Source organism: Pongo pygmaeus, chromosome 1 (assembly GCF_028885625.2).
Source record: "Pongo pygmaeus isolate AG05252 chromosome 1, NHGRI_mPonPyg2-v2.0_pri, whole genome shotgun sequence".
NCBI classification, from domain to species: domain Eukaryota; kingdom Metazoa; phylum Chordata; class Mammalia; order Primates; family Hominidae; genus Pongo; species Pongo pygmaeus.
Genome location: NC_072373.2, coordinates 24,465,045 through 24,491,937, shown reverse-complemented (window position 1 = coordinate 24,491,937; position 26,893 = coordinate 24,465,045). Strand labels below are relative to the sequence as shown.

The following is a 26,893-nucleotide window of genomic DNA, read 5'->3' as shown; positions in this document are numbered from 1 at the left end:
GCCTGGGTATCAGCAGCGGAGGCTGCAGAACAGCGGATATTAGTGAGCAGCAAATGTTGCTGCCTGATCGTTCCTCTGGAAGTTTTGTCTCAGAGGAGTACCCGGCCGTGTGAGGTCTCCGTCTGCCCCTACTAGGGGGTGCCTCCGAGTTAGGCTACTTGGGGGTCAGGGACCTACTTGAGGAGGCAGTCTGTCCGTTCTCAGATGTCCAGCTGCGTGCTGCTTTAGTCTTTTTCAACATGTGACTGAAACTGAGTTCCTTTTACCTGACACCTGGCTTTCAACAAAAACTTACTGATATGGCTCCGATGAGTGGAGGAACACCAAGGTTCTTTGTCCTCATGCCGGCTTAGACAAAACGCCACGGACATACGTGGAGTGGTTTTAAGGAGCCCAGAGTTTAGTAGGCAAGATAGAAGTGGGAAGAAAGAAGGAAGAAGCTCCTCTGTATGGAGACAGAGGCAGAGGCTCTCCAAAGCACAGAACGAGAACCCCACCTGCCATGGATACCTGAATTGCTGAATCTTATGGTATCTGTATTTTTAGTTTTTTGAGGAACTTCCGAACTGTTCTCCATAGTGGTTGTACTAATTTACATTCCCACAAACAGTGTACAAGGGTTCCCTTTTCTCTATATCCTTGCCAACATTTTTTATTGCCTGTCTTTTGGAAAAAAGCCATTTTAACTGAAGTGAGATGATATCTCATCGTCACTTTGATTTGCATTTCCTTGATGATCAGTGATAATAAACACTTTTTCATATACCTGTGTGATGGTTAGTATTGAGTGTCAACTTTACTGGATTAAAGGATGCAAAGTATTGTTCTTGGGTGTGTCTGTAAGGTTGTTGCCGAAGGAGATTAACATTTGAGTCAGTGGACTGGGACAGCCAGACCCACCCTCAATCTGGGTAGACACCATCTAATCAGCTGCCAGTGCCGCTAGGATAAAAACTGGCAGAGGAACGTGGAAGGACTAGACTGGCTGAGTCTTCTGGCCTTTATCTTTCTCCCTTGCTGGATGCTTCCTGCCCTTGAACATCAGACTCCAAGTTCTTCAGCTTTTGGACTCTTGGACTTACACCAGTGGTTTGCCAGGGGCTCTCAGGCCTTCAGCCACAGACTGAAGGCTGCACTGTTGGCTTCCCTACCTTTGAGGTTTTGGGATTCTAACTGGCTTCCTTTCTTCTCAGCTTGCAGAAGGCCTATTGTGGGACTTCACCTTGTGACCGTGTAAGTCAATACTCCTTAATAAACTCCCTTTCATATATACATCTGTCCTATTAGTCCTGTCCCTCTAGAGAACCCTGACTAATACAACCTGGTTGCCATTTGTATGTCTTCTTTTGAGAAATGTCTGTTCAGATCTTTTGCCCATTTTAAAATCAGATTATTAAATTATTATTACATTTTTTCCTATAGAGCTGTTTGAACTCCATGTATATTCTATTAATAGTTATTAATCCCTTGTCAGATGGATAGTTTAAAAATATTTTCTCCCATTCTGTGGGTTGTCTCTTCATTATTTTGTTGATTCCTTTGTTGTGCAAAGCTTTTTAACTTGATATGATACCATTTGTCCATTTTTCCTGTGGTTGTCTGTGCTCATGAGGTACTACTCAAGAAGTCTTTGCCCAGTCTAATAAACTAGAGAATTTCCACAGCGTTTTCTTTTAGTAGTTTAATAATTTGAGGTCTCAGATTTAAGTGTTAAATCCATTTTAATTTGATTTTTGTATATGGCGAAAGATAGGAGTCTAGTTTTATTCTTCTGCATATAGATATCCAATTTTTCCTGCACCATTTGTTGAGGAACCTGCCCTTTTTCCAATGTATGTTCTTGGCACCTTGGTCAAAAATGAGTTCACTGTAGATGTACGGATTTTTTCTGGATTTCTCATTCTGTTCCACTGGTCTATGTGTCTGTTTTTATGTGACTACTTTGCTATTTTGGTTACTGTAGTTCTGTGATACAGTTTAAAGTCAGGTAATGTGATTCTTCCAGCTTTGTTCTTTTTGCCCAGGATAGCTTTGGATATTCTGGGTCTTTTGTGGCTCAGTATAAATTTTAGGATAGTTTTTCTATTTCTGTGAAGAATGTCATTGGTACTCTGATAGGGACTGCATTGACTCTGTACATTGCTTTGAGTAGTGGGGACATTTTAACAATATTGATTCTTGCAATTCATGTAATATGGAATATCTTTCCATTTTTTGGTGTCCTCATCAATTCCTTGCATCAATGTTTTATATTTTTTATTATAGAGATCTTTCACTTCTTAGGTTGATTCCTAGGTACTTAATTTTATGTGTAGCTATTGTAAATGAGATTACTTTCTTGATTTTTTTTGTCATATTGTTCACTCTTGGCATATAGAAATGCTACTGATTTTTGTATGTTGATTTTGTATCCTGTAACTTTACTTGTTTATCAGTTCTAGTAGTTTTTTGGTGGAGTCTTTAGGTTTTCCTCTATATAAGATCATATCATCTGCAAACAAGGAGAGTTTGACTTCTGCTTTTCCAACTTGGATGCTCTTTGTTTCTTTCTCTTTTCTGATTGCTCCAGCTAGGACTTCAGTGTTAACATTGAATAACAGTGGGGAAACTGGGCACCCTTGGCCTCTATGACCTTCCAGATCTTAGAGGAAAGGCTTTCATTTTCTCCCCATTTAGTGTGATACTAGCTGTGAGTCTGTCATATGTGGCTTTTATTTTGTTGGATATGTTTCTTCTATATTCAGTGTTGAATTTAATCAAATGCTTTTTCAGCATCAGTTGAAATGATCATATGGTTTTTGTTCTTTATTCTGTTGATATGATGTTTCACACTGGTTTATTTGCATATTTTGAACCATCATTGCATCACTGGGATGAATCCCACTTGGTCATGATAAATCACCTTTTAAATGTGTTGTTGACTTTGGTTTGCATGCATTTTGTTGAGGATTTTTGCATCAATTTTCACCAGGGATATGGACCTGTAGTTTTCTTTTTTAATGTGTCTTTGTCTGCTTTTAGTATCAGGATAATACTGGCATCACAGAATGAGTTTGGAATTATTCCTTTCTCTATTTTTTGGAAGACTCTGTGAGGATTGGTATTAGTTCTTCTTTAAATGTTTGGCAAAATTCAGCAGTGAAGCATCAGGTCCTAGGCTTTTCTTTGCTGGGAGACTTTTTTACAGCTTTGATCTCATTACTTGTTATTAGTCTGTTCAGGTTTTATATTTCTTCATGATTCAATATTGGTAGGTTGTATATGTTTAGGAATTTATCCATTCCTACTAGATCTTCCAATTTATTGGCATATAGTTGCTCATAGTAGTCTCTAGTGATCCTTTGAATTTCTGTGGTACTGGTTGTCATGTCTCCTTTTTTATCTCTGATTGTATTTATTTGGGTCTTCTTTCTTTTTTTTTTCTTAGTCTGGCTAAAGGTTTGTCAGTTTTCTTTTTTTTTTTAAACAACTTTTCATTTTATTTATCTTTTCTATAGTTTAATTTCATTTATTTCAGTTCTGATCTTTGTTTTCCTCTACTAATTTTGAGTTTAGTTTGCTCTTTTCTAATTCTTTCAGGTGCGTTTTTAGGTTATTTGAAGTTTTTCTACTTTTTTGACATAGACACAGCTATAAACTCCCCTTTTGGTATATCCCATAGGTTTTGGTATGTTGTGTTTCTGTTATTATTTTCCAATTTTCTTCTTAATGTCTTCATTGACACTGACATGGTCATTCAGGAGCATATGGTTTAAATTCCATGTGTTTATATAATTTCCATAATTCCTCTTGTAATTGAATTCTAGTTTTATTCCATTGTGGTCAGAAAAGATACTTGGTATTATTTCAGTGTTTTTGAATGTTTTAAGACTTGTTTTATGGCCTAACATATCATTCCTTGAAAATGATCCATGGGCTGAGTTAGAATGTGCATCCTGCAACCATTGGATGAAATGTTCTGTAATTATCTATTAGGTCCATTTGGTCTATTGTGCAGATTAATTCCAATGTTTCTTTGTTGATTTTCTGTCTGGATGATCTGTCCAGTGCTGAAAGTGGAGTATTGAAGTCTCCAGCTATTGGATTGTGGTCTATCTCTCTCTTTAGCTTGAATAATATTTGCTTTATATGTGTGGGCCCTTCAGGGTTGGGTGCATTTATATTTATAATTGTTATATCCTCTTGCTGAATTGACCCTTTTATCATTATGTAATGACTTTCTTTGTCTTTTTATGGTTTTTGTCATGAAATCTAATTTGTGTGATATAAATAGAGCTATTCTTGCTCTTTTTTGGTTTCCATTTGCATGGAATATCTTTTTCCACCCTTTTAGTTTCAGTCTATGTGTGCCTTTATAGGTGAAGTGTGTTTCTTATCGGGAGCAGGTTGTTGAGTCTTTTTTTTAAATCTATTCAGCCACTTTATGTCCTATTGGAGAGTTTGGTCCATTTACATTCAGTGTTATCATTCATAAGTAAGGACTTACGCTTGCCATTTTTAAAATTTGTTTTCTGGTTGTTTTGTGGTCTTCTCTTCCTTCTTTCCTTCCCTCCTGTCTTCTTTTTAGTGAAGGTGATTTTCTTTGGTGGCATTTTGTAATGTATTGCTTTTTCTTTTTTATGTATCTATTTTATCTTTTTGGATCTGAGGTTACCATGAGGCTTGCAAATAATATCATATAACTGTTATTTTAAATTGGTGACAACATTGATTGCATAAACAAACAAATGAGCAAAAACAAAGCTAATAAAAACTCTACAGTTTAACTTTGTCCCCCTTTTTAACTTTTTGGTTTTTTCTATTTATACCATATTGTGTGATCTATGTCTTGAAAAGTTGTTCTAGTTATTTTTTTATTACTTTGTCTTTTAGCCTTTCTACTTAAGATATGAGTAATTTACACACCACAATTATAGCATTACAATATTTTGTGTTTTTCTGATTGATGGACTCTCTTCAACATTTCTTGTATAACATGTGTCATCTTGGTGAAATCCCTCAGCTTTTGTTTGTTTTGAAAATCTTTATGTCCCCTTCCTGTTTGAAGGATATTTTGGACAGATATACTATACTAGGGTAAAAGCTTTTTTTCCTTCTGCACTTGAAGTAAGTCATGCCACTCTCTCTTGGCCTGTAAGGTTTCCACTGAAAAGTCTACTGCCAGATATATTGGAGTTCCATTGTGTTTTATTTGTTTCTTTCCTCTTGCTACTTTTAGGATCCTTTCTTTATCCTTGAATTTTGGAAGTTTGAATATTAAATGCCTTGAGGAAGCCTTCTTTGGGTTAAATCTGTTTGGTGTTCTATAACCTTCTTGTACTTCAATACTGATCTCTTTCTCTAGGTTTGAGAAGTTTTCTGTTATTATCCATTTCAACCCCTGTCTTCATCTCTACCTTCTCTTTAAGGCCAGTAACTTAGCTTTTCTATTTTTAGGCTATGTTTTATTTTTCTAGCTGCTATTTTATAGATCTTGTAGGCATGCTTTATTCTTTTTTATTCTTTTTTTCTGATGCCTCGTCTGTATTTTCAAATAGGCTGTCTCGAAGCTCACTAATTCTCTCTTCTGCTTGATCAATTCTGCTACTAAGAGACTCTGATGCAGTCTTCAGTATGTCAATTGCATTTTTCAAATCCAGAATTTCTGCTTGATTCTTTTCAGTCATATCAATTTCTTTGTTAAATTTGTCTGAAAGGATTCTGAATTCCTTTTCTTTGTTATCTTTAATTTCTTTGAGTTTTCTTAACATAGGTATTGAATTCTCTATCTGAAAAGTCACATATCTCTGTCACTTTGGGGTTGCTCCCTGGAGCCTTATTTAGTTTATTTGGTAAGGTTATGTTTTCCTGGGTGGTCTTGAGGCTTTGTTGGTGTTGGCATTGAAGAGTTATGTATTTATTGTAGTTTTGCAGTCTGGGCTTGTTTGAACTTATCATTCTTGGGCAGGTCTTCCAGGTATTTTAAGAAACTTGGCTGTTACTATCTATGTTATTGCTCACTGCAGCTGTATTTTCATTAGGGAGTATCCAAAGCTCAGTAATGCTGTGGTTCTTGCAGACAAGGTACCACCTTGGTGGTCTTGGATAAGATTCAGAAGAATTCTCCAGATTACCAATCTTGTTCTCTTCCCTTACTTTTTCCCAAACAATTGAGTCATTCTCTGTGTGCTGAGCTGCCTGGAACTGGTGGAGGGGTGACACAAGCATGCATGTGGCCACCATCACTGGAGCTGTGGTGGGTCAGACCTGAAGCCAGCACTGACTGAGTCTTGTGCAAGGCCCACTATAATCACTACCTGGCTACTGCCTATGTTTGTTCAAGGCCCTAGAGCTGCATAATCAGCAGGTGGTGAAGCCAGCCAGGCTTGTGTTGTTCCCTTAAGAGTAATGAGTTCCCCCTGGGCCCCGGGCAGTTCCAGAGATGCCGTCTGGGAACCAGTATCTATAGTCAGAAACCTTAGAAATATACTTCTCTATTCTACTACACCTCAGCTGGCACTCAAACCACACGACACAGTCCTTCTCACTCTTCCCTTCCCTTTCCACAGGCAGACGAGTCTTTCTCCATGGCCCTCACCACCACAAGTCCATAGGGAGTACTGCCGGGGTACCGCTGATGTTCACTAAAGCCCAAGGGCTCTTTAGTTACTTTGTAGTAAATGCTGCCAGGCTTTGGACTCACCCTTCAGGGTAGTGGACTCCATTCTAGCCCAGGGCAGGTCCCGAAATGCCATCCAAGAGGCAAGGCCTGGAATCAGAGACCCCAAGCGCCTGCTTGGTGCCCTACCCCATTGTAGCCAAGCTGGTACCTAAGCTGTAAGGGAAAGTCCACTTTACACTTTACACTGTGCTTTTCTCAAGCAGAAGAAGTCTTCCCTCATAGCCAAAACAGCTGGGAACATGGTGGGTCACATGTGAAGCCAAAATGTCTCAGAGTCTCACCCAAGGCCCATGGCATGTACTACCTGGCTACTGTTGCTGATTATTCAGGGCCCAAGGGCTGTTTAGTTAGCAGGTGATGAATCCTGCTAGTACTGGATCCTTCTGTTCAAGGCAGCAGGTTCCCTTCTGACCCAGAGTGTGTCTAGAAATGTCATCCAAGATCTAGGGCCTAGAATGGGAGCCTCATGACTCTGCCAGGTGCCCTATCCTACTATGGCTGAGCCAGTATCCAAGTTGGAAGAAAAAGTCCTCTTTAGTCTTCCCTCTCCTGTCCTGAAGTGGAGGTAACAAGTCTCTTTTGGAGCTGGGAGCTGTGCTGCCTGGGGTTGGGGGAGAGGCGATGCAAGCTCTCCTTTAGCTGCTTCAGCTGGTGTCTCAATAGATCATGTGTCCCCCCAGTCCACTGGCTCTGAGCCCAGCACGGCACTAGGACTTGCCTAGGACTTGCAGTCTTTATGGCCTATCCTGCCTTTCAAGTTTGTTTAGAACCCTAGACCACTTTAGCCCACAGAGGCAAGGCTTACCAAAACTAAAGTTCTGACTGCTGGAATGGATGATTACCCTCTGGCTAGGGCTGGTCTAAATGTTCCGTCTGTGGGCTTCAGCTGAGTTATGTCCAGTGTTGGCAGCACTGAGTTTCAATGCAAAATCCCACAGTCACTGTGCTCTCTCTCCCCCAAGCACACTCATTCTCTCTCTGTGCCACAAGTCCACCACGGGGGGTGGGGGAAGGGTGGCTTCAGCAATTCAAGACTGTTTTTCCTACTCTCTTAAGTGTCTCTTTCAGCAATATAAAGTTAAAACCAGGTACTATGAATGCTTACCTTTGTATGAAGATGCTTTTTTCATAGAGATAGTTGTTAAATTTGTTATATCTGTGGGGAGCACAATCAGTGGAGGAGTCTATTCAGCCATCTTGCCTTCCTTATCTTAAAGTTGAGAATAATGATAGTGCTACCTTGAGGGGTTTTGTCACTGAGATGATGCATTTAAAGCACAAGTGCTGACAAAAATAATTGCTTTTTCCCTAACAATGGAGACTCTCTCTGTGTGCTAAGCTGCCTAGAGCTGGCGGAAGGGTGACAAAAGCACCCTGTGGCCACCATCACTGGAGCTGTGGTGGGTCAGACCTGAAGCCAGCACAGCACTGAGTCTTGTGCAGGTTAACTATTTTTATTAGCACTATTAAGTTGACAAATTCTGCAAAAGTTGAAACAATGTTTTTATGAGTCTATAAATTAAATTACTGATTCCATATATTTATACATTCTCAGAACATTAAAGTATAAGCTAGACATGTATCCTAAAATACTACATTTTAATTTTTGAGATTTGTGGTGTACGTATTCACTTTACCTCATGAACCAAGATTTTTATTCAGGCATTAATTGCTTTTGCTTACTGAACACAAGTAACAGTGGTTGTGATGAGCCCTCCAAAACAACTATAGGCAATCACAGCCTATACAAAATTATCTGCCCATATAGGCCCTCTTCTATTGAAATCTGCACTCTGGAGCAAGCATAAGGGGCTGCAGCCAGATTGATTCTGGTTAATAATAGCTGGTTTACCAAGTCATCATTGAGATAAGGCTTCCAAATATTTCCAGCACATCTTTAGACTATTACTGAGGATCATTACAAACCAATAGCTTTCCATTTATTCATGTATTGAGCACCATTTTTTATCAGGCATTGCTGCTATGTGTTGGTACTACAAAGATAAAAGACATATTCCCTGCTATTACAGAACTCAAAATCTATTTTAGGAGACAAAAAGAGTAAGGAGATATTACAATGTGATGTATGCTATGATGGGTTGGATGGTATGGCCATATAAAAGAGGAGAAATTAACCCAGCCTGTGGGCAATGATAACTGGCAATGATAACTGGTCTTGAAAGAAATGTAGGTGTTAGATAGATAAAAGAGTTAGATTAGAGAAGGATGGGTAGGTGGGAAGAGTATTTTAGGCAAAGGTAAAAAGTACAAAGACATGGAGCCATGAGCAGGTATGGCACATTCTGGATTTGTAAGCAAGATGGTACAGATAAAACAGTTTGCAGATGGGAAAGTGGTGAGAGATGAGATTCTCCAGTCAGGCAGAGGACAGAGGGTGAAGGGCCTTGAATATCACAATGAGTTTTTACTTTTATAAGTAGCCACTGAAGGATTTTAAATAAGAGAGTGAAATAATTAAATCAGAAATATCTCTCTGGAAAGAAGCATAGAGTGGATTGGAGGCAATGAGAATAGATATTTAAAAATCAGTTAAAAGACTAGAAATATTGGAGGCTAAAGTAAGGCCATGAGGAAGATGAGAGAAGGTAGAGCTTGGAGCATCAGATAGGAAGTAGAGAATAAAAGAAAGAGGTCCCAGGTTATGCCTAGATATGTTTGGTTCATATTGAAAATCTAATACTTACAGGACATTCAAGTAAACATCTTCAATTAGCAATTGGGTATGTAGATCCAGGGCAGAGAGAAGTGATCTGAGCTGAAGAGCAAGTATGTCTGTATCGAATAGCTCAAGAAGAGCATAATGAGTAGGAAAAGTGATGAGGTTGGAACTTAACAGATGTCAGCATTAAGATGTATGGGTCAAAGAGGGACTTTTGATGGAAAATAATAAGATGTAGCTTAGGGATGGAAGAGAGTGAAATTTTAGAAGTCAAAATGAAGGGCAGAGTCAACAGTATCAAATGCTATGAAAATATCATGTAACACAAAGACTGAAAAGCTCTCGGTAAATTTGGTAATAGTCAGGGCCAGGTGGCAGAGCACAAGACAACTGAGAGATACAAAGAATCTGACTTCACAAGTTCTTTTCAAGAACTTCGTGGAGAGAAGACAAGCAAGTAGACAGTAGCTAAAGGAGAACAAAGACAGATGGAGGGCTTCTTATATTGTTATAATGAGAGCAATTTAGGGGGAGGCCTATTGCAAGGGAGAGATTGAAGTTACAAGAGAGTAATAAATAAATCAAGAGTATCTTAGTCTGGCATAAGTTAATGGGTATCTCTTCCTCTGAAGAAAAGGAAAGGATTGAGACTAGTGTTAATGCCTCTAAGTTATAGAAAGGAGTGAGAAATATAGAAATTCTCTATACAGTGAATGTAAAGTTATCTGTGATATGGTAACTTAGTCTATAAAGTGATAACTCCACCTATAGGGAAATAAGAGCAGAAAGTCAGAAGTATGGGAAAGCAATGTTGATAATACCAAAATACAATACTTTATTGTTTTGATCAATAATAATAATAATTATTATTATATTGCCTGCTCCCAGGCAATAATGACAAACTAGAATAAAATGGTATATGTGTGTCTAAGGGTGGGGCTTTCTTGTTTATTTTGATTTTGGTTTCATTTGTTTTAGTTTAGCTTTATTAAACTTTTTTTAGCAATTTAAGTATCACTTTCATTAAGGATGGAAAGTTATTTTGACTGATACTACTATATATACTATAACTAATATTGTGGCTTTTGTTTTTAAGTATAGGTCAAAATGAGGATGTAATTCATATCATAATTAAGCATATATTCTGAATTGCATTTCTTTTGATTCTGGACAGGATTACCTTGAAGTTAAAAGATTAATTTTCCCAAGATTTTACTTTCTTAGCAATGCCGAGCTTCTTGATATTCTAGCTGATAGCAGAAATCCTGAGTCTGTACAGGTAATAACATCTTTCTCTGCTCAGCAATATTATATTAGCAATATTCAGATCACAATTCAATAATATTACTGACATTTGTTTCTGGTTCACAGCCTCATCTTGTGAAATGCTTTGAAAATATAAAACAATTATTGATATGGAAACAAGACATTGGCCCTCCTGCTGTAAAAATGCTAATATCTGCTGAAGGGGAAGGTCTCGTGCTGCCAAAGTATGATAAATGTTACAAACTGTTTAGATTCTGTACAACCTCATTATTTAAAATCTCTGCTTTGAAATTTTTGATATATTATAAAAGTACGCTAAGCAAACTATTTCTTCAAAGATTATATCCTTACGTAAATATACTTTTGCCTTTCCATATTCCCTACAATACATAATCTCACCTTTGCTCTAATTAAAAGTTGAGAAAGCAGTCTTCAAACTCCTGGGTGCATTCTAATTTGCGCTTACATTTTGTTCTGTCATTAAATTCTGCCTTAAGTTTCCTACTCTCTTTTTAGTGCTTTTTCCCTTTTTGGTTTTATTATATGAATATAGATAAGAAGAAAATTGGCTATTTGGAGTTGTCGATGCTACTCCCACTACTGCTTCTGCTGATCTCTGGTTTCACTGTGGTTTGCTCCCAGGCAATAATGACAAACTAGGTCCTTCCATTACACTGGTTCAATTTGCCAGCCCCAGCAAGGGCTCTCTAACCTTTGGCAAGTGATCCTGATGTAAGTTGATTTTTTAAAAAATGCTGTGCCCAACCCTTCTTATCTACCAAAATCCCTATTCCAACCCTGCTGTTTAAAAGATCCAGTGAGGAAGGCTGGGTGCAGTGGCTCACGCCTGTAATCCCAACACTTTGGGAGGCCGAGGCAGGTGAATTACCCGAGGTCAGGAATTTGAGACCAGCCTGACTAACATGGTGAAACCCTATCTCTACTAAAAATACAAAAATTAGCTGATCGTGGTGGCAGGCACCTGTAATCCCAGCTACTTGGGGGGCTGGGACAGGAGAATCACTTGAACCCAGGAGGCGGAGGTTGCAGTGACCCAAGGTGGCACCATTGCACTCCAGCCTGGGTGACAGAACGAGACTCTCTCTGTCTCAAAAAAAAAAAAAGAAAAGAAAAGAAAAATTCCAGTGAGGAATCCAGAACTGTTTTATAACACAATTTGTTTATCTTGTAAATACCATTTTACATGAAACTTATTTATTTTGTAAATTCATATTTTGATATCAGAATTTCCTAAAGCATGTTCATGTTTTTCTGCATAGTTTTCCAAATTAAGATTTGGAAAAACCAAAAGGCAGTAGTAATCCTTTGGCCCATAATATTATTAAAGTATGTAGAAAATTTAGTCTACAGGCTTGTCAAAGGACTGAAACATGAATTAAAAAATAATTCTTCATGACATTATTTTTGAAACTAATTTTAGGAAAATCCGTGTAAGAAGTGCTGTAGAACAGTGGCTGGTAAATGTAGAAAAAAGCATGTTCGATGTGCTAAAAAAGTAAGTACAATTTTCAAATCCTAAAATTATATATTTTATATATATACATATATATATACATACATATATATATATACATACATATATATATATACACACACACGCATTTTTAAAAACTCACTTATCTACTAATCTAAGTGAGAAATATCCAGAAAAGAATATGGAGTCAAATCTCTTATGAAATGGGTTTTGATGGAACATGATGGCACATGATGACTAAATGGAAAATAATCACTTTTACAGTGTAACTGTCAGTTTGAGAGTGTTTACATGAACAACCTTCAGATAGCTTTTGTGTACGTTGAGATTCAGCTGTATCAGAAAACTGTTCAGGATCTGAACTGTGCTCAGTAGGGCTCCCGTTTGAGCACACCTCACTACTTTGCATTTTGGTTCTACTTTTACTTCCTAGGACTGTTTACTTGGCTTACTCTTTCTAACGTTCTCCTTTTCATATTTAAGTCTATCATTGCATCTGTTTAGAATGAAGGAAAAAACCTCAGAGTGTGAACTTTCAAAACTGACTTGACTAGAACTGTTATATTGTATTTCTAATTATTCATTGTTGGTAATAGAAAGGCTATTGACTTTTAGGTTTTTATATCTATAGTTGTTAATATTATTCTGAAAGCCAATACAAGGTTTCCAGAGCAGAGAAGATTATGATTTACTTACATAAATAACCATTCTGGCTCTCCTTTTCTTCAATTCTTGTAACCACCCAGTGGGTTCACCTTGCCTGCTGTCTAGACAGAGCCAATTTATCAAGACAGGGGAAATGCAGTGGAGAAAGACTAATTCACACAAGCCAGCTGTGTAGGAAACCAGAGTTGTTTTATTACTCAAATCAGTATCCCGGAGAATTCGGGGATCAGAGTTTTTAAGGATAATTTGGCAGGTAGGGGCTCCAGAAGTGGGGAGTACTGATTGGTCAGGTTGGAGATGGAATCATAGAGGGGGTCAAAGTGAGCTTTTCTTGCTGTCTTCTGTTCCTGGATGGGATCCCAGAACTGACTGAGCCATATTACCGGACTGGGTGGTGTCAGCTGATCCATCAAGTGCAGGGCTGGCAAAATATCTCAAGCACTGATCTTAGGCTTTACAATAGTGATATTATTCCCACTAGTGATATTTTGGGAGGTTCAGACTCTTGCAGCAAGAGACTGCATGACCCCTAAACCGTAATTTCTAATCTTGTAGATAATTTGTTAATCCTGCAAAGGCAGACTGGTGCCCAGGCAAGACAGGAGTCTTTTCAGGAAAGGGCTATTGCCAGTTTTGTTTGAGTCAAATTGTAAACTAAATTCCTTCCCAAGGTTGGTTCAGCCTACACCCAGGAATGAAAAAGGACAGTTTAAAAGTTAGGAGCAAGATGAAGTTAGTTGCGTCTGATCTCTTTCAGTGTCATAATGTCCTAAGTTAAAATTTTTGCAAATGCAGTTTCAGTCTTACCCCTGGGGTGATGTGATAAGAACCAGAGTTATCTTGTATGTAAAGAGAGATTTCTGTAGGCAAGAAACCCTGAAAAAATGAATCTGGGCATTTAAACAAAAAAGACAAGCAGTTTTTCAATTGTTGTCCTGGGATTTTTCTGGTTAGACAATTATATCATTTGCTAATAATGATAGTCCTATCTCTTCCTTTGCAATTCTTTTTAAAATGCCATTTTTTCATGTTGTTTTAGATGCAAATTTTATTTAACATCGAAAAGTACAACTGACAGCATCCTTTTTTTGTTCTTAATTTTATTGGAAAAGCTTCTAGTGTTTGACCATAATGCATAGGTTTCTGGAATATACGCCTTATCAAACTAAAGATATTTCATCCTATTCATAGTTTGCAGAATTTTAAAGGGATTTAATTTATTTTTAACTTGTAATTGAGAAATAATAATTGTATCTATTATGGCATACATTGTGATGTTTTGATACATGTATACAATGTAAAATGATTGATTCAAGCTAATTAAAATACTCATCACCTCACATGCTTACTTTTTGTGATGAAAACATTTCAAGTTCACTTTTAGCTATTGTGAAACATAAAATACATTATTAACTATAGTGACCTGCTGTGCAGTAGATCGCTAAAATTTATTCCTAGTCTAACTGAAACTTTGTATCCTTAGACTAACTTCTCCCCTTTCTTCATCCCTCCCCACTTTCACCCTCTGATTAACACCATTCTACTTTCTACTTCTGTGAATAGAGAATGTTTTTTAGATTCTCCATATAAATGAGATCATATAATATTCATCTTTCTTGGCCTGGCTTATTTCACTTAACATACATAATGTCCTCCAGGGTTATTCATGTTGTCACAAGTGATAGAATTTACCTCTTTTTTGGGATGCTGAGGTGGGTGGATCCCCTGAGATCAGGAGTTTGAGACCAGCCTGGCCAACATGGTGAAACCCTGTCTCTACTAAAAATACAAAATTTAGCCAGGCATGGTGATGCACACCTGTAGTCCCAGCTACTTGGGAGGCTGAGGCAGGAGAATCCCTTGAACCCGGGAGGCGGAGGTTGCAGTGAGCTGAGATTGTGCCACTGCACTCCAGCCTGGGTGACAGAGTGAGACTCCATCTCAAATAAATAAATAAATAGAAATAAATAATAAATAAATAATTTTTTTTCTAAAGAGAATGTACAAGTACATTCATCAAATGTAACAGATCGTTGGCAGTACTTTATCTTACCAGAAAACATCAATAGAAGATTTTTATACTCCTAAGTCATAGGTCTCACCTGGCTGAGTGATTGTCAGACATCATTAATTATAAGATGCTTTCTGATTTCAAAAAGATTAAAATGTAGAAAAAAAGTTCTGTCTTAGAATTGATGACATAATTATTTTAACGTTTTCTTCCTTCTCCTTTTATTTTAAAGTTAGTACTGCTTTATTTTAGTTTGGGGCTATAGACTTGTGTTCTTTTTGATGGTACTAGTTTTTCTAAAATATCTGGTCATTCTTGGTTATCTTTTCATATTTGTACTGGTGAGTCCCTCTTCTAAAAGCAAATACTAGTTTCTAACTACAACAACCTATATGTTGTGGTTGCAGCTGACAAGCAGGGTATGTGGAAGGACCTAGTCTGTGAGTAACTTGCCTTTTAGTGCATGAAGTTCCTTCCCATTTCTCCTGGAGGTCACAAACTACTTGTGATACTCTACTGGGGCTCTAGGTCAGCATGTTTTAAATATTCCATATACTTATAGTATATCAATGTGAGTGTGCAGTAAGATCTTCATTAAAAGATTTTGTCAAAAGAGAAATGTAACTATATTTTGTTTGAGAGATGTATAGCAATGTGACAAAAAAGTTATGAATAAAAGTCATAAGGATTTTTCATGGAACTGCCAACAAAAAGTGTTTAAAAATAAAATGAAGTGCCAAAGGTATTAAATAAAATAAAGAATCATTTGTAATTGATGGAAGAGACATTTCACACTGATACTGCTTTGAAATGTATAAAAGTTGTTATTGACATATTTCTCCTCATCAGCAATGATAAATAAGAAAACAAAAATAGATACCATTTGTAAGCACAACAAAAATTAAAAGGTTCAGTACTTCATTTCAAATATTCAAATACATTCTAAATGAATTTTAAAGTGATACATAAGAAAGAAAGCCAAATTAGAAGAAAATAAAATGAAATTTAGTGTTGAGAATTTCTAAGAGATATAGTATCAATGATTAAAAAAAAATGTATCATTGACCGATTTGACTATAAGGAAACTTAAAACTCCATATGGAAAAAAATGACAACATTGAAACCTATACTGTTGGTGCACATTAACTGTTGTCTTAAATAAAATTGTCTGGATATTTTTCATGAATCCTATTCTGTCCATTATAATTAATTTTAAAAGCTACATGCAGGGCTTTACTGTTACTCATCTGGTAGTTTCAGCCCAGTATTCCATTTTGTAGAAATTATTTCAAATATAGATTTTGTCATAAATACTATTAGCAATTCAGAGCTAATATGCGTCATCTCTTTGTATATATTTTTACCATCTCAGAAACTCATTGACCTTATTAGAAAAGTACAGATAATCTCAAAAAGGAATTTAAGGAGTATGCATTATGCTTCATTAAGGCTCTGTTACCTTTATTTGGTCTGATTTCTACATTAGAACAAAGAAATCAGAGATCTTAAAGGAAAACTCCCCTGTGACCTTGTCATGTTTGGTCATTAAATGGCCACAATCAATGATTAAGTATAAATAACATAAATAAATTTTTTAATTTATAGATTTTTAAGTCAAGGGATTGAAGACTGGAACTGCCAGATGTTTTCCCAATGGGTATTATCTCATCCAGGACAAGTGGTACTTACTGTGGTAAGTTAATGCTGCTTTGATGTATGTATACAGGGACACCTTGGAGATATTGCAGGTTCAATTTCAGACCACTGTAATAAAGAGGATATTCCAATAAAGTGAGTCACATGAATTTTTTTTCCCTAGGGCCTATAACAGTTATGTTTACACTGTCCTGTAGTCTTTTTTTTTTTTTTTCTGTCACCCAGGCTGGAGTGCAGTGGTACAATCTCAGCTCACTGCAACCTCCGCCTCCCAGGTTCAAGTGATTCTGCTGCCTCAGCCTCCTGAGTAGCTGGGACTACAGGTGTGCACCACCACGCCTGGCTAATTTTTGTATTTTTAGTAGAGATGGGGTTTTGTAATGTTGGCCAGGCTGGTCTTGAACTCCTGACCTCAGGTGATCTGCCCACCTCAGCCTCCCAAAGTGCTAGGATTACAGGAGTGAGCCACCATGCCTGGCCTCCTGTAGTCTGTTAACTGTACAATAGAGTTATGTCTAAAAAATGTGCATGCCTTAATTAAAAATGCTTTATTACTAAAAAATGCTAACAATCATCTGAGCCTTCAGCAAGTCATAATCTTGTTGCTGGTGGAGGGTATTGCCTAGATTTTGATGGTTGCTGACCGATCAGGGTGGTGGTTGCTGAAGGTTAGGATGGCTGTGGCAATTTCTTAAAATTAGATAACAATGAAGTTTGCCACATGGCTTGACTCTTCCTTTCCCAAAAGATTTCTTTGTAGCATGCGATGATTTCTGCTAGCACTTTGCCCACAATGGAAATTCTTTCAAAATTGGAGTCAATTCTCTCAAACTCTGCCACTGCTTTATCAACTAGGTTTATGTAATATACTAAATCCTTTTTTGTCATTTCAATAATGTTCACAGCAACTTCATCAGGAGTAGATTCCATCTCAAGAAACAACTTTCTTTGCACATCCATAAGAGGCAACTTGTCTTCCATTCAAGTTTTTTCATGAGATTGTAGCAATTCCGTCACATCTTCAGGCTCCACTTTTAATTCTAGTTCTCTTGCTATTTCCACCACATCTACAGTTACTTCCACTGAAGTCTTGAACTCCTGAAAGTTGTCCATGAGAGTTGAAATCAACTTCTTTCAAAGTCCCATTAATGTGGCTATTTTGACCTTCTTCCATGAATCATGAATATTCTTAATGGCATCTAGGATGGTGAATCCTTTCCAGAAGGTTTTCTATTTACTTTGCCTAGATCCATCAGAGGAATCACTATCTATGGAAGCTATAGCCTTATGAAATGTATTTCTTAAATAATAAGACTTGAAAGTCAAAAGTACTCCTTGACCCATGGGCTACAGAATGGATGTTTTGTTATCAGGCATGAAAACAACATTAATCTCCTTGTACATCTCCATCAGAACTCTTGGGTGACTGGATGTGTTGTTAGTGAGCAGTAATATTTTGAAAGGAATCTTTTTTTCTTAACAGTAGGTCCCAACAGTGGGCTTAAAATATTCAGTAAACCATGCTGAAAACAGATGTGCTGTCATCCAGGCCTTGTTGTTCCATTTATAGAGCAGGGGCAGAGTAGATTAAGCATACTTAATTCTTGAGGGTCCTAGGATTTTCAAAACGGTAAGTGAGCATTGGCTTCAATTTAGAGTCACAGGTTGCATTAGCCTAACAAGAGAATCAGCCTGTCATTTGAAGCTTTGAAGCCAGGTATTGACTTCTCTCCAACTACAAAAGTCTTGGATGGCCTCTTCTTCCAATAGAAGGCTATCTCATCTACCTTGAAAATCCGTTGTTCAGTGTATCCACTTTCATCAATTATGTTAACCTAGTTCTTCTGGATAACTTACTGCAGCTTCCACATCAGCACTTGCTACTTACCTTTGCACTTTTACGTTACTGAGACAGCTTCTTTCCTTAAATCTCATGAGCCAACTTCTGCTAGCTTCAGACTTCTCTTCTGCAGCGTTCCTTATCTCTCTCAGTCTTCACAGAATTGAAAAGAGTTAGAGCCTTGCTCTGGATTAGGCTTTTTCTTAAGGAAATGTTATGGCTGGTTTGATCTTCTATCCAGACACTAAAATTTTCTCCAAAACAGCAGTAAGGCTGTTTTGCTTTCTTATCATTAGTGTGTTCACAGGAGTAGCACTTTTAATTTTCTTCAAGAATTTTTTTCCTTTGCATCCACAACTTGACTGTTTGGCAGAAGAGGCCTAGCTTTCAGCCTGTTTTGGCTTTTGGCATGCCTTCCTTATTAAGCTTAATCATCTCTAGCTTTTAATTTTAAGAGAAGGATGTGCAACAGTTCTTTTTACTTGAACACTTAGAGGCCATTGTAAGGTTATTAGCTGGACTAAATTCAACATTATTGTGTCTCAGGGATTAGGGAGACCCAAGAAGAAGGACAGTGATGGGGGAATGGCTATTTGGTGAAGAAGATAAGACACAAACAGCATTTATCAATTAAGTTTGCTGTCTTACATGGGCATCATTTGTGGTCCTCTCAAACAATTACAATAGTAACATCCAAGATCATTAATCACAGATCACCATAACAGATATAATAATGAAAAGGTTGGAAATATTCTGAGAATTACCAAAATGTGACGCAGAGACATGGAGTGAACACATACTATTGGAAAAAATGACACTGATAGACTTGCTCAATGCAGGGTTGCCACAAATCTTCAATTTGAAAAAAATGCAATATCTGTGAAGTACAATAAAATGAAGCACAATACAACAAGGTATGCCTGTATAAGTATTTAGTTTGTGGCTACATTGCCAAGAAAGAAATGATTTGGAAAATAAATCATTATGAAGGGTACTGGTGTCTGTAGCTTACTTTGAAATGCATAAGATGGGTAGATGTATAGATTCATGGCAAATATAGCAAAAAGTTAATGGTAGAATGTAGGTGGTGAATATATAAGTATTCATTGTATAATTCCTTCAACTTCACTATAGTTTTGAAAATCTTTATAATTTTGAATGAAAGTAGAACTATTTTCTTAAGGACATCACTATATTGTATTGCATTAGTTTTCTACTGCTGTTATTAAAAAGTTACTAAAAACTTGGTGCCTTAAAACAACACAGCTTTATTATTTTACAATTCAGTAGGTTAGAAGGCCAACCCACAGGTTTCTGTGGGCTAAGATCAAGGTGTCAGCAAAGCTGTGCTCCTTTCTAGAGGCTCTCGGGGAAAATCTGTTTCTTTGCCTTTTCAGCTTCTGGAGGCCATTGGCATTCCTTGGCTCACAGCCCATTCCTCCATTTTCAAAGTCAGCAATGTGCATCTCTCTGACTATTCTTCAGTAGTCCTAGCTCCCTCTGCTCAGAGGCGGAAAAGTTACCCAGTTTTATGATTACGTGTGTTTTATGGGTACATTTGACCCACCCAGATAATCCAGAATAATCTCTCTAGCTCAATTTTCTTAATTCAATTCCATCTGAAAAGTCCTTTTTGCCATTTAAGGTGACATATTCACAGGTTCTGGGAATTAGGAAATGAATATCTTTGTAGAGAGCCATTCTGCCTACTACATGCATATTTGCTAGAGCTAATTATTGTTTTTCTGGGTCTCATAAGAGAGAGGGAAAACTAGGAAGTTGTGATGTCAATAAAACAAAAATTGGCAGTTCTTTTGAGAAGTGTGGTTGGAGCCAGGGGAGTGATAAAGTTTCCCCTAACAGCATGTGTAGAATAAGAGAAGAGGGACAAGGAAAGACTCCAAGAAACATGAACAGCTAAGGAATAGGCAAAAGAAAAGGACTGAAAAAGAGTGGCCAAAACAGAAAAAAAATTTATAAGAGTTGTCATGGAAGCTAAAGAGGAAGAAAGGTAGGTTTTTGTTGGTTTTGTTGATTTTTCTCTAGAAAAACTGAGTAATCAGTTAAAAAAGTGAGTGGTCATCATTTTTAGAGACTACAGAGATCTGTAAACTATATTATATCTGTCAACAGTAGTTTTCTGGAGTGACGAAGATAGAAGCCATATTGCCAGGAGGTACCATTATCAAGTTGTTGTTTTTTTTTTCATCAACTTTTATTTTAAGTTCAGGGGTACATGTGCAGGATGTTCAGGTTTGTTACAAAGGTAAAGGTGTGCCATGCTGGTTTGCTGCACAGATCATCCCATCACCTAGGTATTAAGCCCAGCACCCATTAGCTGTTCTTCCTGATGCTCTCCCTCCCTCTGCCCCTACAGCAGGCCCCAATGTGTGTTGTTCCTGCCACCCCCCACCCCATGTGTCTGTTTTCTCATCATTCAGCTCCCATTTATAAGTGAGAAAATACGGTGTTTGGTTTTCTGTTCCTGCATTAGTTTGCTGAGGATAACGGCTTCCAGATCCATCCATGTCCCTGCAAAGGACATGATCTCATTCTTTTTATGGCTTTGTAGTATTTCATGATGTATGTGTACCACATTTTCTTTATCCACTCTATTATTGATGGGCATTTTTGTTGATTCCATGTCTTTGCTATTGTGAATAGTGCTGCAATGAACATACATGTGGGCATGTATCTTTATAATAGAATGATTTATGTTTTTTGAGTATGTACCCAGTAATGGGATTGCTGGATCAAATGGTATTTCTGCCTCTAGGTCTTTGAGGAATCGCCACACTATCTTCCACAATGTTAAACTGATTTACACTCCCACCAGCAGTGTAGCAGCATATAGATGTTCCCTTTTCTCCACAACCTCACCAGCATCTATTTTTTGACTTTTTAACAATAGCCATTCTGATTAGCGTGAGATGGTATCTCATTGTAGTTTTGATTTGCATTTCTCTAACGATTAGTAATGTTGAGGTTTTTTTCAAATGTTTGTTGGGCGCATGTATGTCTTTTTTTTTAGAAGTATCTGTTCATGTCCTTTGCCCACATTTTAATGGAGTTTTTTTTCTCTTGTAAATGTGTTTAAGTTCCTTGTAAATTCTGGATATTAGCCCTTTGTCAGATGGAGAGATTGCAAAAATTTTCTCCCATTCTGTAGGTTGTCTGTTCACTCTGATGATAGTTTCTTTTGCTGTGCTGTGCAGAAGCTCTTTAGTTCGGTTAGATCTCATTTGTCAAGTTTTGCTTTTGTTGCAATTGCTTTTGGAATTTTTGTCATGAAGTCTTTGCCCATGCCTATATCCTGACTGGTATTGCCTAGATTTTCTTCTAGGGTTTTTATAGTTTTGGTTTTTAGATTTAAGCCTTTACTCCACCTTGAGTTAATTTTTGTATATGGTGTAAGGAAGGGTTCCACTCTCACTTTTCTAGATATGGCTAGCCATTCTGCCAGCATCATTTATTAAATAGGAAATCCTTTCCGCATTGCTTGTTTTGATCATGTTTGTGGAAGATCAAATGGCTGTAGGTGTGAGGTTCTATTTCTGGGTTCTCTGTTCTGTTACGTTGGTCTGTGTGTCTGTTTTTGTACCAGTACCATACTGTTTTGGTCACTGTAGCCTTGTAGTATAGTTTGAAGTCAGGTAGTGTGATGCCTCCAGATTCGTTCTTTTTGCTTAGTATTGACTTGGCTATTTGGGCTCTTTTTTGGTTCCATATGAATTTTAAAGTAGTTTTTCTAATTATATGGAGAATGTCAGTGGTAGTTTAATGGGAATAGCATTGAATCTATAAATTACTTTGGGCACTATGGCTATTTTTATGATACTGATTCTTCCTATCCATGAGCATGGAATGTTTCTCCATTTGTTTGTATCCTCTCTGATTTCCCTGAGCAATGGTTTGTAGTTCTTCTTGAAGAGGTCCTTCATTTCCCTTGTTAGCTGTAATTCCTAGGTATTTTATTCTTTTTCTTTTTGTAGCAATTGTGAATGGGAGTTCATTCATGATTTGGCTCTCTGCTTGCTTGGTGGTATATATAGGAATGCTAACAATTTTGGCACATTGATTTTATATCCTGAGACTTTGCTGAAGTTGCTTATCAGCTTAAGAAGCTTTTGGGCTAAGATGATGGGGTTTTCTAGATACAGGATCATGCCATCTGCAAACAAAGATAATTTGACCTCCTCTCTTCCTATTTGAATATCCTTTATTTCTTCCTCTTGCCTGATTGCCCTGGCTGGAACTTCGAATACTATGTTGAATAGGAGTGGTGAGAGAGGGCATCCTTGTTTTATGCCAGTTTTCAAAGGGAATGCTTCCAGCTTTTGCCCATTTAGTATGATATTGGCTGTGGGTTTGTCATATATAACTCTTATTATTTTGAGGAATGTTCCTCTAATACCTAATTTATTGAGAGTTTTTAACGTGAAGAGATGTTGAATTTTTTCAAAGGCCTTTTCTGTATCTATTGAGATAACATGTGGTTTTTGTCTTTAGTTCTCTTTATGTGATGAATGACATTTATTGATTTGCATATGTTGAACCAACCTTGCATTCTGGGTATAAAGCCAACTTGTTCGTGGTGAATAAGCTTTTTGATGCGCTGCTGGATTTGGTTTGCCAGTATTTTATTGAGGATTTTCGCATCAATGTTCATCAAGGATATTGACCTGAAGTTTTCTTTTTTTGTTGTATCTCTGCCAGGTTTTGGTATCAGGATGATGCTGGCCTCATAGAATGAGTTAGGAAAGAGTCCTTCCTCTTCAATTTTTTGGAATGGTTTCAGTAGAAATAGTACCAGCTTCTCTTTGTACCTCTGATAGTATTCAGATGTGAATCCATCTGGTCTTGGGAGTTTTTTGGTTGGTAGCCTATTTATTACTGCTTCAATTTCACAACTCATTATTGGTCTATTCAGGGATTTGATTTTTTCCTGGTTCAGTCTTGGGAGGTGTATTTGTCCAGGAAATTGTCTATTTCTTGTTTGTATTTCTGTGGGGTCAGTGATGATATCCCCCTTATCATTTCTTATTGTGTTTGATTCTTCTGTCTTTTCATCTTTATTAGCCTAGCAAATGGTGTATCTATTTTTTTAACAGCTCCTGGATTTTCTAATTTTTTAAAGGGTTTCCCGTGTCTCTATCTCCTTCAACTCTGATCTTGGTTATTTCTTGTCTTCTGCTAGCTTTGGGGTTTGTTTGCTCTTGATTCTCTAGTCCTTTTAATTGAGATGTTACGTTGTTAACTTGAGGTCTTTCTAGCTTTTTGACGTGGGCATTTAGTGCTATAAATTTCCCTCTTAACACTGCTTTAGCTGTGTCCCAGAGATTCTGGTATGTTGTCTCTTTGTTCTCATTCGTTTGAAAGAACTTCTTAATTTTTGCCTTTATTTTATTATTTACCCAAGAGTCATTCAGGAGCAGGTTGTTCAATTTCTATGTAGTTGTATGGTTTTGAGTGGATTTCTTAATCTTGAGTTCTAATTTGATTGTACTGTGGTCTGAAAGACCATTATGATTTCAGGTCTTCTGCATTTGCAGAGGAGTGTGATCACTTTCTATTATGTGATCCTATTATGTGACCAATTTTAAAGTAAGTGTTGTGTGGGTATGAGAAGAGTCTATATTCTGTTGTTTTGGGGTAAAGAGTTCTATATATGTCTATTAGGTCCATTTAGTCAAGTTCAGGTTCTAAATATCTTTGTTTATTTTCTGTCTCAGTGATCTGTCTAATATTGTCAGAGGGATGTTAAAGTCTCCCACTATTACTGTGTGGGAGACTAAATCTCTTTGTAGGTCTCTAAGAACTTGCTTTCTGAAGCTGGGTGCTCCTGTTTTGGGTGCATATATATTTAGGGTAGTTATCACTTGTTGAATTGAACCCCTCACCATTATGTAATGCCCTTCTTTGTCTTTGTTTATCTTTGTTGGTTTAAAGTCTGCTTTTTAGAAACTAGGGTTGCTACTCCTGCTTTTTTCTGTTTTCCATTTGCTTGGTAAATTTTACCTTATCCCTTTATTTTGAGCCTGTGTGTGTCTTTGCACGTGAGATGGGGCTCTTGAAGACAGTATACTGATGAGGCTTGACTCTTTATCCAGCTTGTCATTCTGTGTCTTTTAATTGGGGGCATTTAGCCTATTTACATTTAAGATTAGTATTGTTATGTGTAAATTGTATCCTGACATCATGATGCTAGCTAGTTATTTTGCAGACTTGTTTGTGTGGTTGCTTCATAGTGTCACTAGTCTGTGTACATCAGTGTGTTTTGTTGCAGCTGATAATGGTTTTTCTTTCAATATTTAGTGCTTCTTTCAGGAGCTCTTGCAAGGCGGATCTGGTGATGATGAATTCCCTGAGCATTTGCTTTTCTGAAAAGGATCTTCTTTCTCCTTTGTTTATGAAGCTTAGTTTGGCCGGATATGAAATTCTGGACTGGAAATTCTTTTCTTTAAGAAGTTGAATATTGGCCCCCAATCTCTTCTGGCTTGCAGGGTTTCCAGTGAGAGGTCCACTATTAGTCTGATGGGTTTTCCCTTGTAGGGGATCTAGCTTTTCTCTCTGATTGCCTTAATTTTTTCTTTCATTTTGACCATGGAGAATCTCATGATCATGTGTCTCAGAGTTGATGTTCTTATGGAGTATCTTACTGGGGTTCTCTGCAGTTGCTGAATTTGAATGTTGGCCTGTCTTGCTAGGTTGGGGAAGTTCTCCTGGATGATATGCTGAAGTACATTTTCCAACTTGGTTCCATTCTTCCCATCTGTTTCAGGTACCCCAGTCAGTCATAGGTTCGTTCTCTTTCCATAATCCCATAATTCTCAAAGGTTTTGTTCATTCCTTATCATTCTTTTTTCATTATTATTTTCTACCTCTCTTATTTCAGAAAGATAGTCTTCAAGTTCTGAGATTCTTTCCTCCACTTGGTCTATTCTGCTATTGATACTTGTGATTGCATTGTGAATTTCTCTTGTTGTGTTTTTTATCTCCATTAGGTCAGTTATGTTCCTCTCTAAATTGGCTATTCTGGCTATCAGCTCCTGCATTGTGTTATTATGATTCTTAGCTTCTTTATATTGAGTTAGCACATGCTCATTTAACTCAGCGAAGTTAGTTATTACCCACCTTCTGAAGCCTTATTTCTGCCAATTCATCCGTCTCAGCCTCAGCCCAGTTCTGTTGAAATCATTTGGAAGAGGAGAAGCACACTGGCTTTTTGAGTTTTCAGTGTTTTTGCATTTATTCCTTCTCGTCTTTGTGGGCTTATCTACCTTTGATCTTTGAGGTTGCTGACCTTTGAGTGGGGTTTTTGTGGGGTCTTTTTTCATTAATGTTGTTGTTGTTTTCTGTTTGTTTTTTGTTTTGTTTTGTTTTAAGATAGAGTCTTGCTCTGACACCCAGGCTTGAGTGCAGTGGCACAATCTCAGCTCACTGCAACCTCCATCTCCCAGGTGCTAGTCATTCTCCTGCCTCAGCCTCCTGAGTAGCTGAGATTACGGGCTTGCACCACTACACCCAGCTAATTTTTGTATTTTCAGTAGAGACAGCATTTCACCATGTTGGCCAGGCTGGTCTTAAACTCCTGACCTCAGGTGATCCACCCACCTCAGCCTCCCAGAGTGCTGGGATTACAGGCATGAGCCACTGCCTAGCCTCTGTTTGTCTTTCTTTTAACAGGCCACTCTACCATAGGGCTGCTGTGGAGGCTAGGGCCCCCCGGTGGAAGATGTCACCCAGTCAGGAGAAAGAGGATCAGGAACCCACCCAATGAAGCAGTCTGGTTGCTTCTTGGTAGAGCAGGCGTGTTTCACTGGGGAGTGACCATTCTTTGTAGACCGCCTGTATTTTCCGCAGCCAGCCAGGTAGAATGGCTGAGTTTACAGAACCTCAGAGAGAGCGCTGCCTCTCACCCGGGGATCTCCCTCCCGGGAAGAGATCTCTGTCCACAGAACTGAAGACCCCACTAGTGAGGAGGAGTGAGTTGGGCCCCAGTTAAAGAAGCAGTCTGGCCATGATCTGGCAAGGCAGCTGCACTGCACTGTGGGAGGGCCCCTCTTCATCTCCACAGCTGAGACTAGGGAACTGCGGATATGGCAGCTGCCCCTCCCCGTGGGAGTTCTCTGCTAGGGAGAGATCAGAGCTCTGTCCATGGAACCAAGGACCTGCCCAGTGAGAAGTAGTATGTCAGGGCCCTGGTTAAAGAAGCAGCCTGGCCCCAATCTGGCAAGGCCACAGCATTGCACTGTGGGGGGCCCCTCCTTGTCTGGACCATCTGCACTCTTCACAGCCTGCCAGCTGGAACAGCTGTTTCCCCCAAACCACAGAGATGGCAGCCACTCTCCCCATTGGATCTCAGTTCTATCCCTGGTGGACTTCAGCCCTCTGCCATTGGCTGACTGGGATTCCAAGCCAGTGGGTCTTAACCTGTGAGGTGCCATGGAAGTGAGGCCTACAGAAGGACGCTGCTTGGCTCCCTATATTCAGCCCCCTTCCTATGGATATGTATGGGCAGATTTTCCACCTTGGTGGGGATCCTGGGGCTGGAGCATGCAAAACTCCTGGGTCACTGTGTGCACCTGAGTGGCTCTTTTGCAGACTCCACACAGCTC

General features: G+C 38.1%; 1 protein-coding gene across 2 annotated transcripts in view; it reads left to right on the top strand.

Moving 5' to 3' along the window:
* Positions 1-26,893, top strand: part of DNAH14 (dynein axonemal heavy chain 14) — a 510,612-nt gene that overhangs the window by 183,877 nt on the left and 299,842 nt on the right. For both annotated transcript variants that reach the window (XM_063672417.1, XM_054474368.2), the window contains exons 24-27: positions 10,516-10,620; positions 10,713-10,831; positions 12,049-12,123; positions 16,385-16,472. In XM_063672417.1, the coding sequence (XP_063528487.1) occupies positions 10,516-10,620; positions 10,713-10,831; positions 12,049-12,123; positions 16,385-16,472 (387 nt within the window). The remainder of the gene's footprint in view (positions 1-10,515; positions 10,621-10,712; positions 10,832-12,048; positions 12,124-16,384; positions 16,473-26,893) is intronic.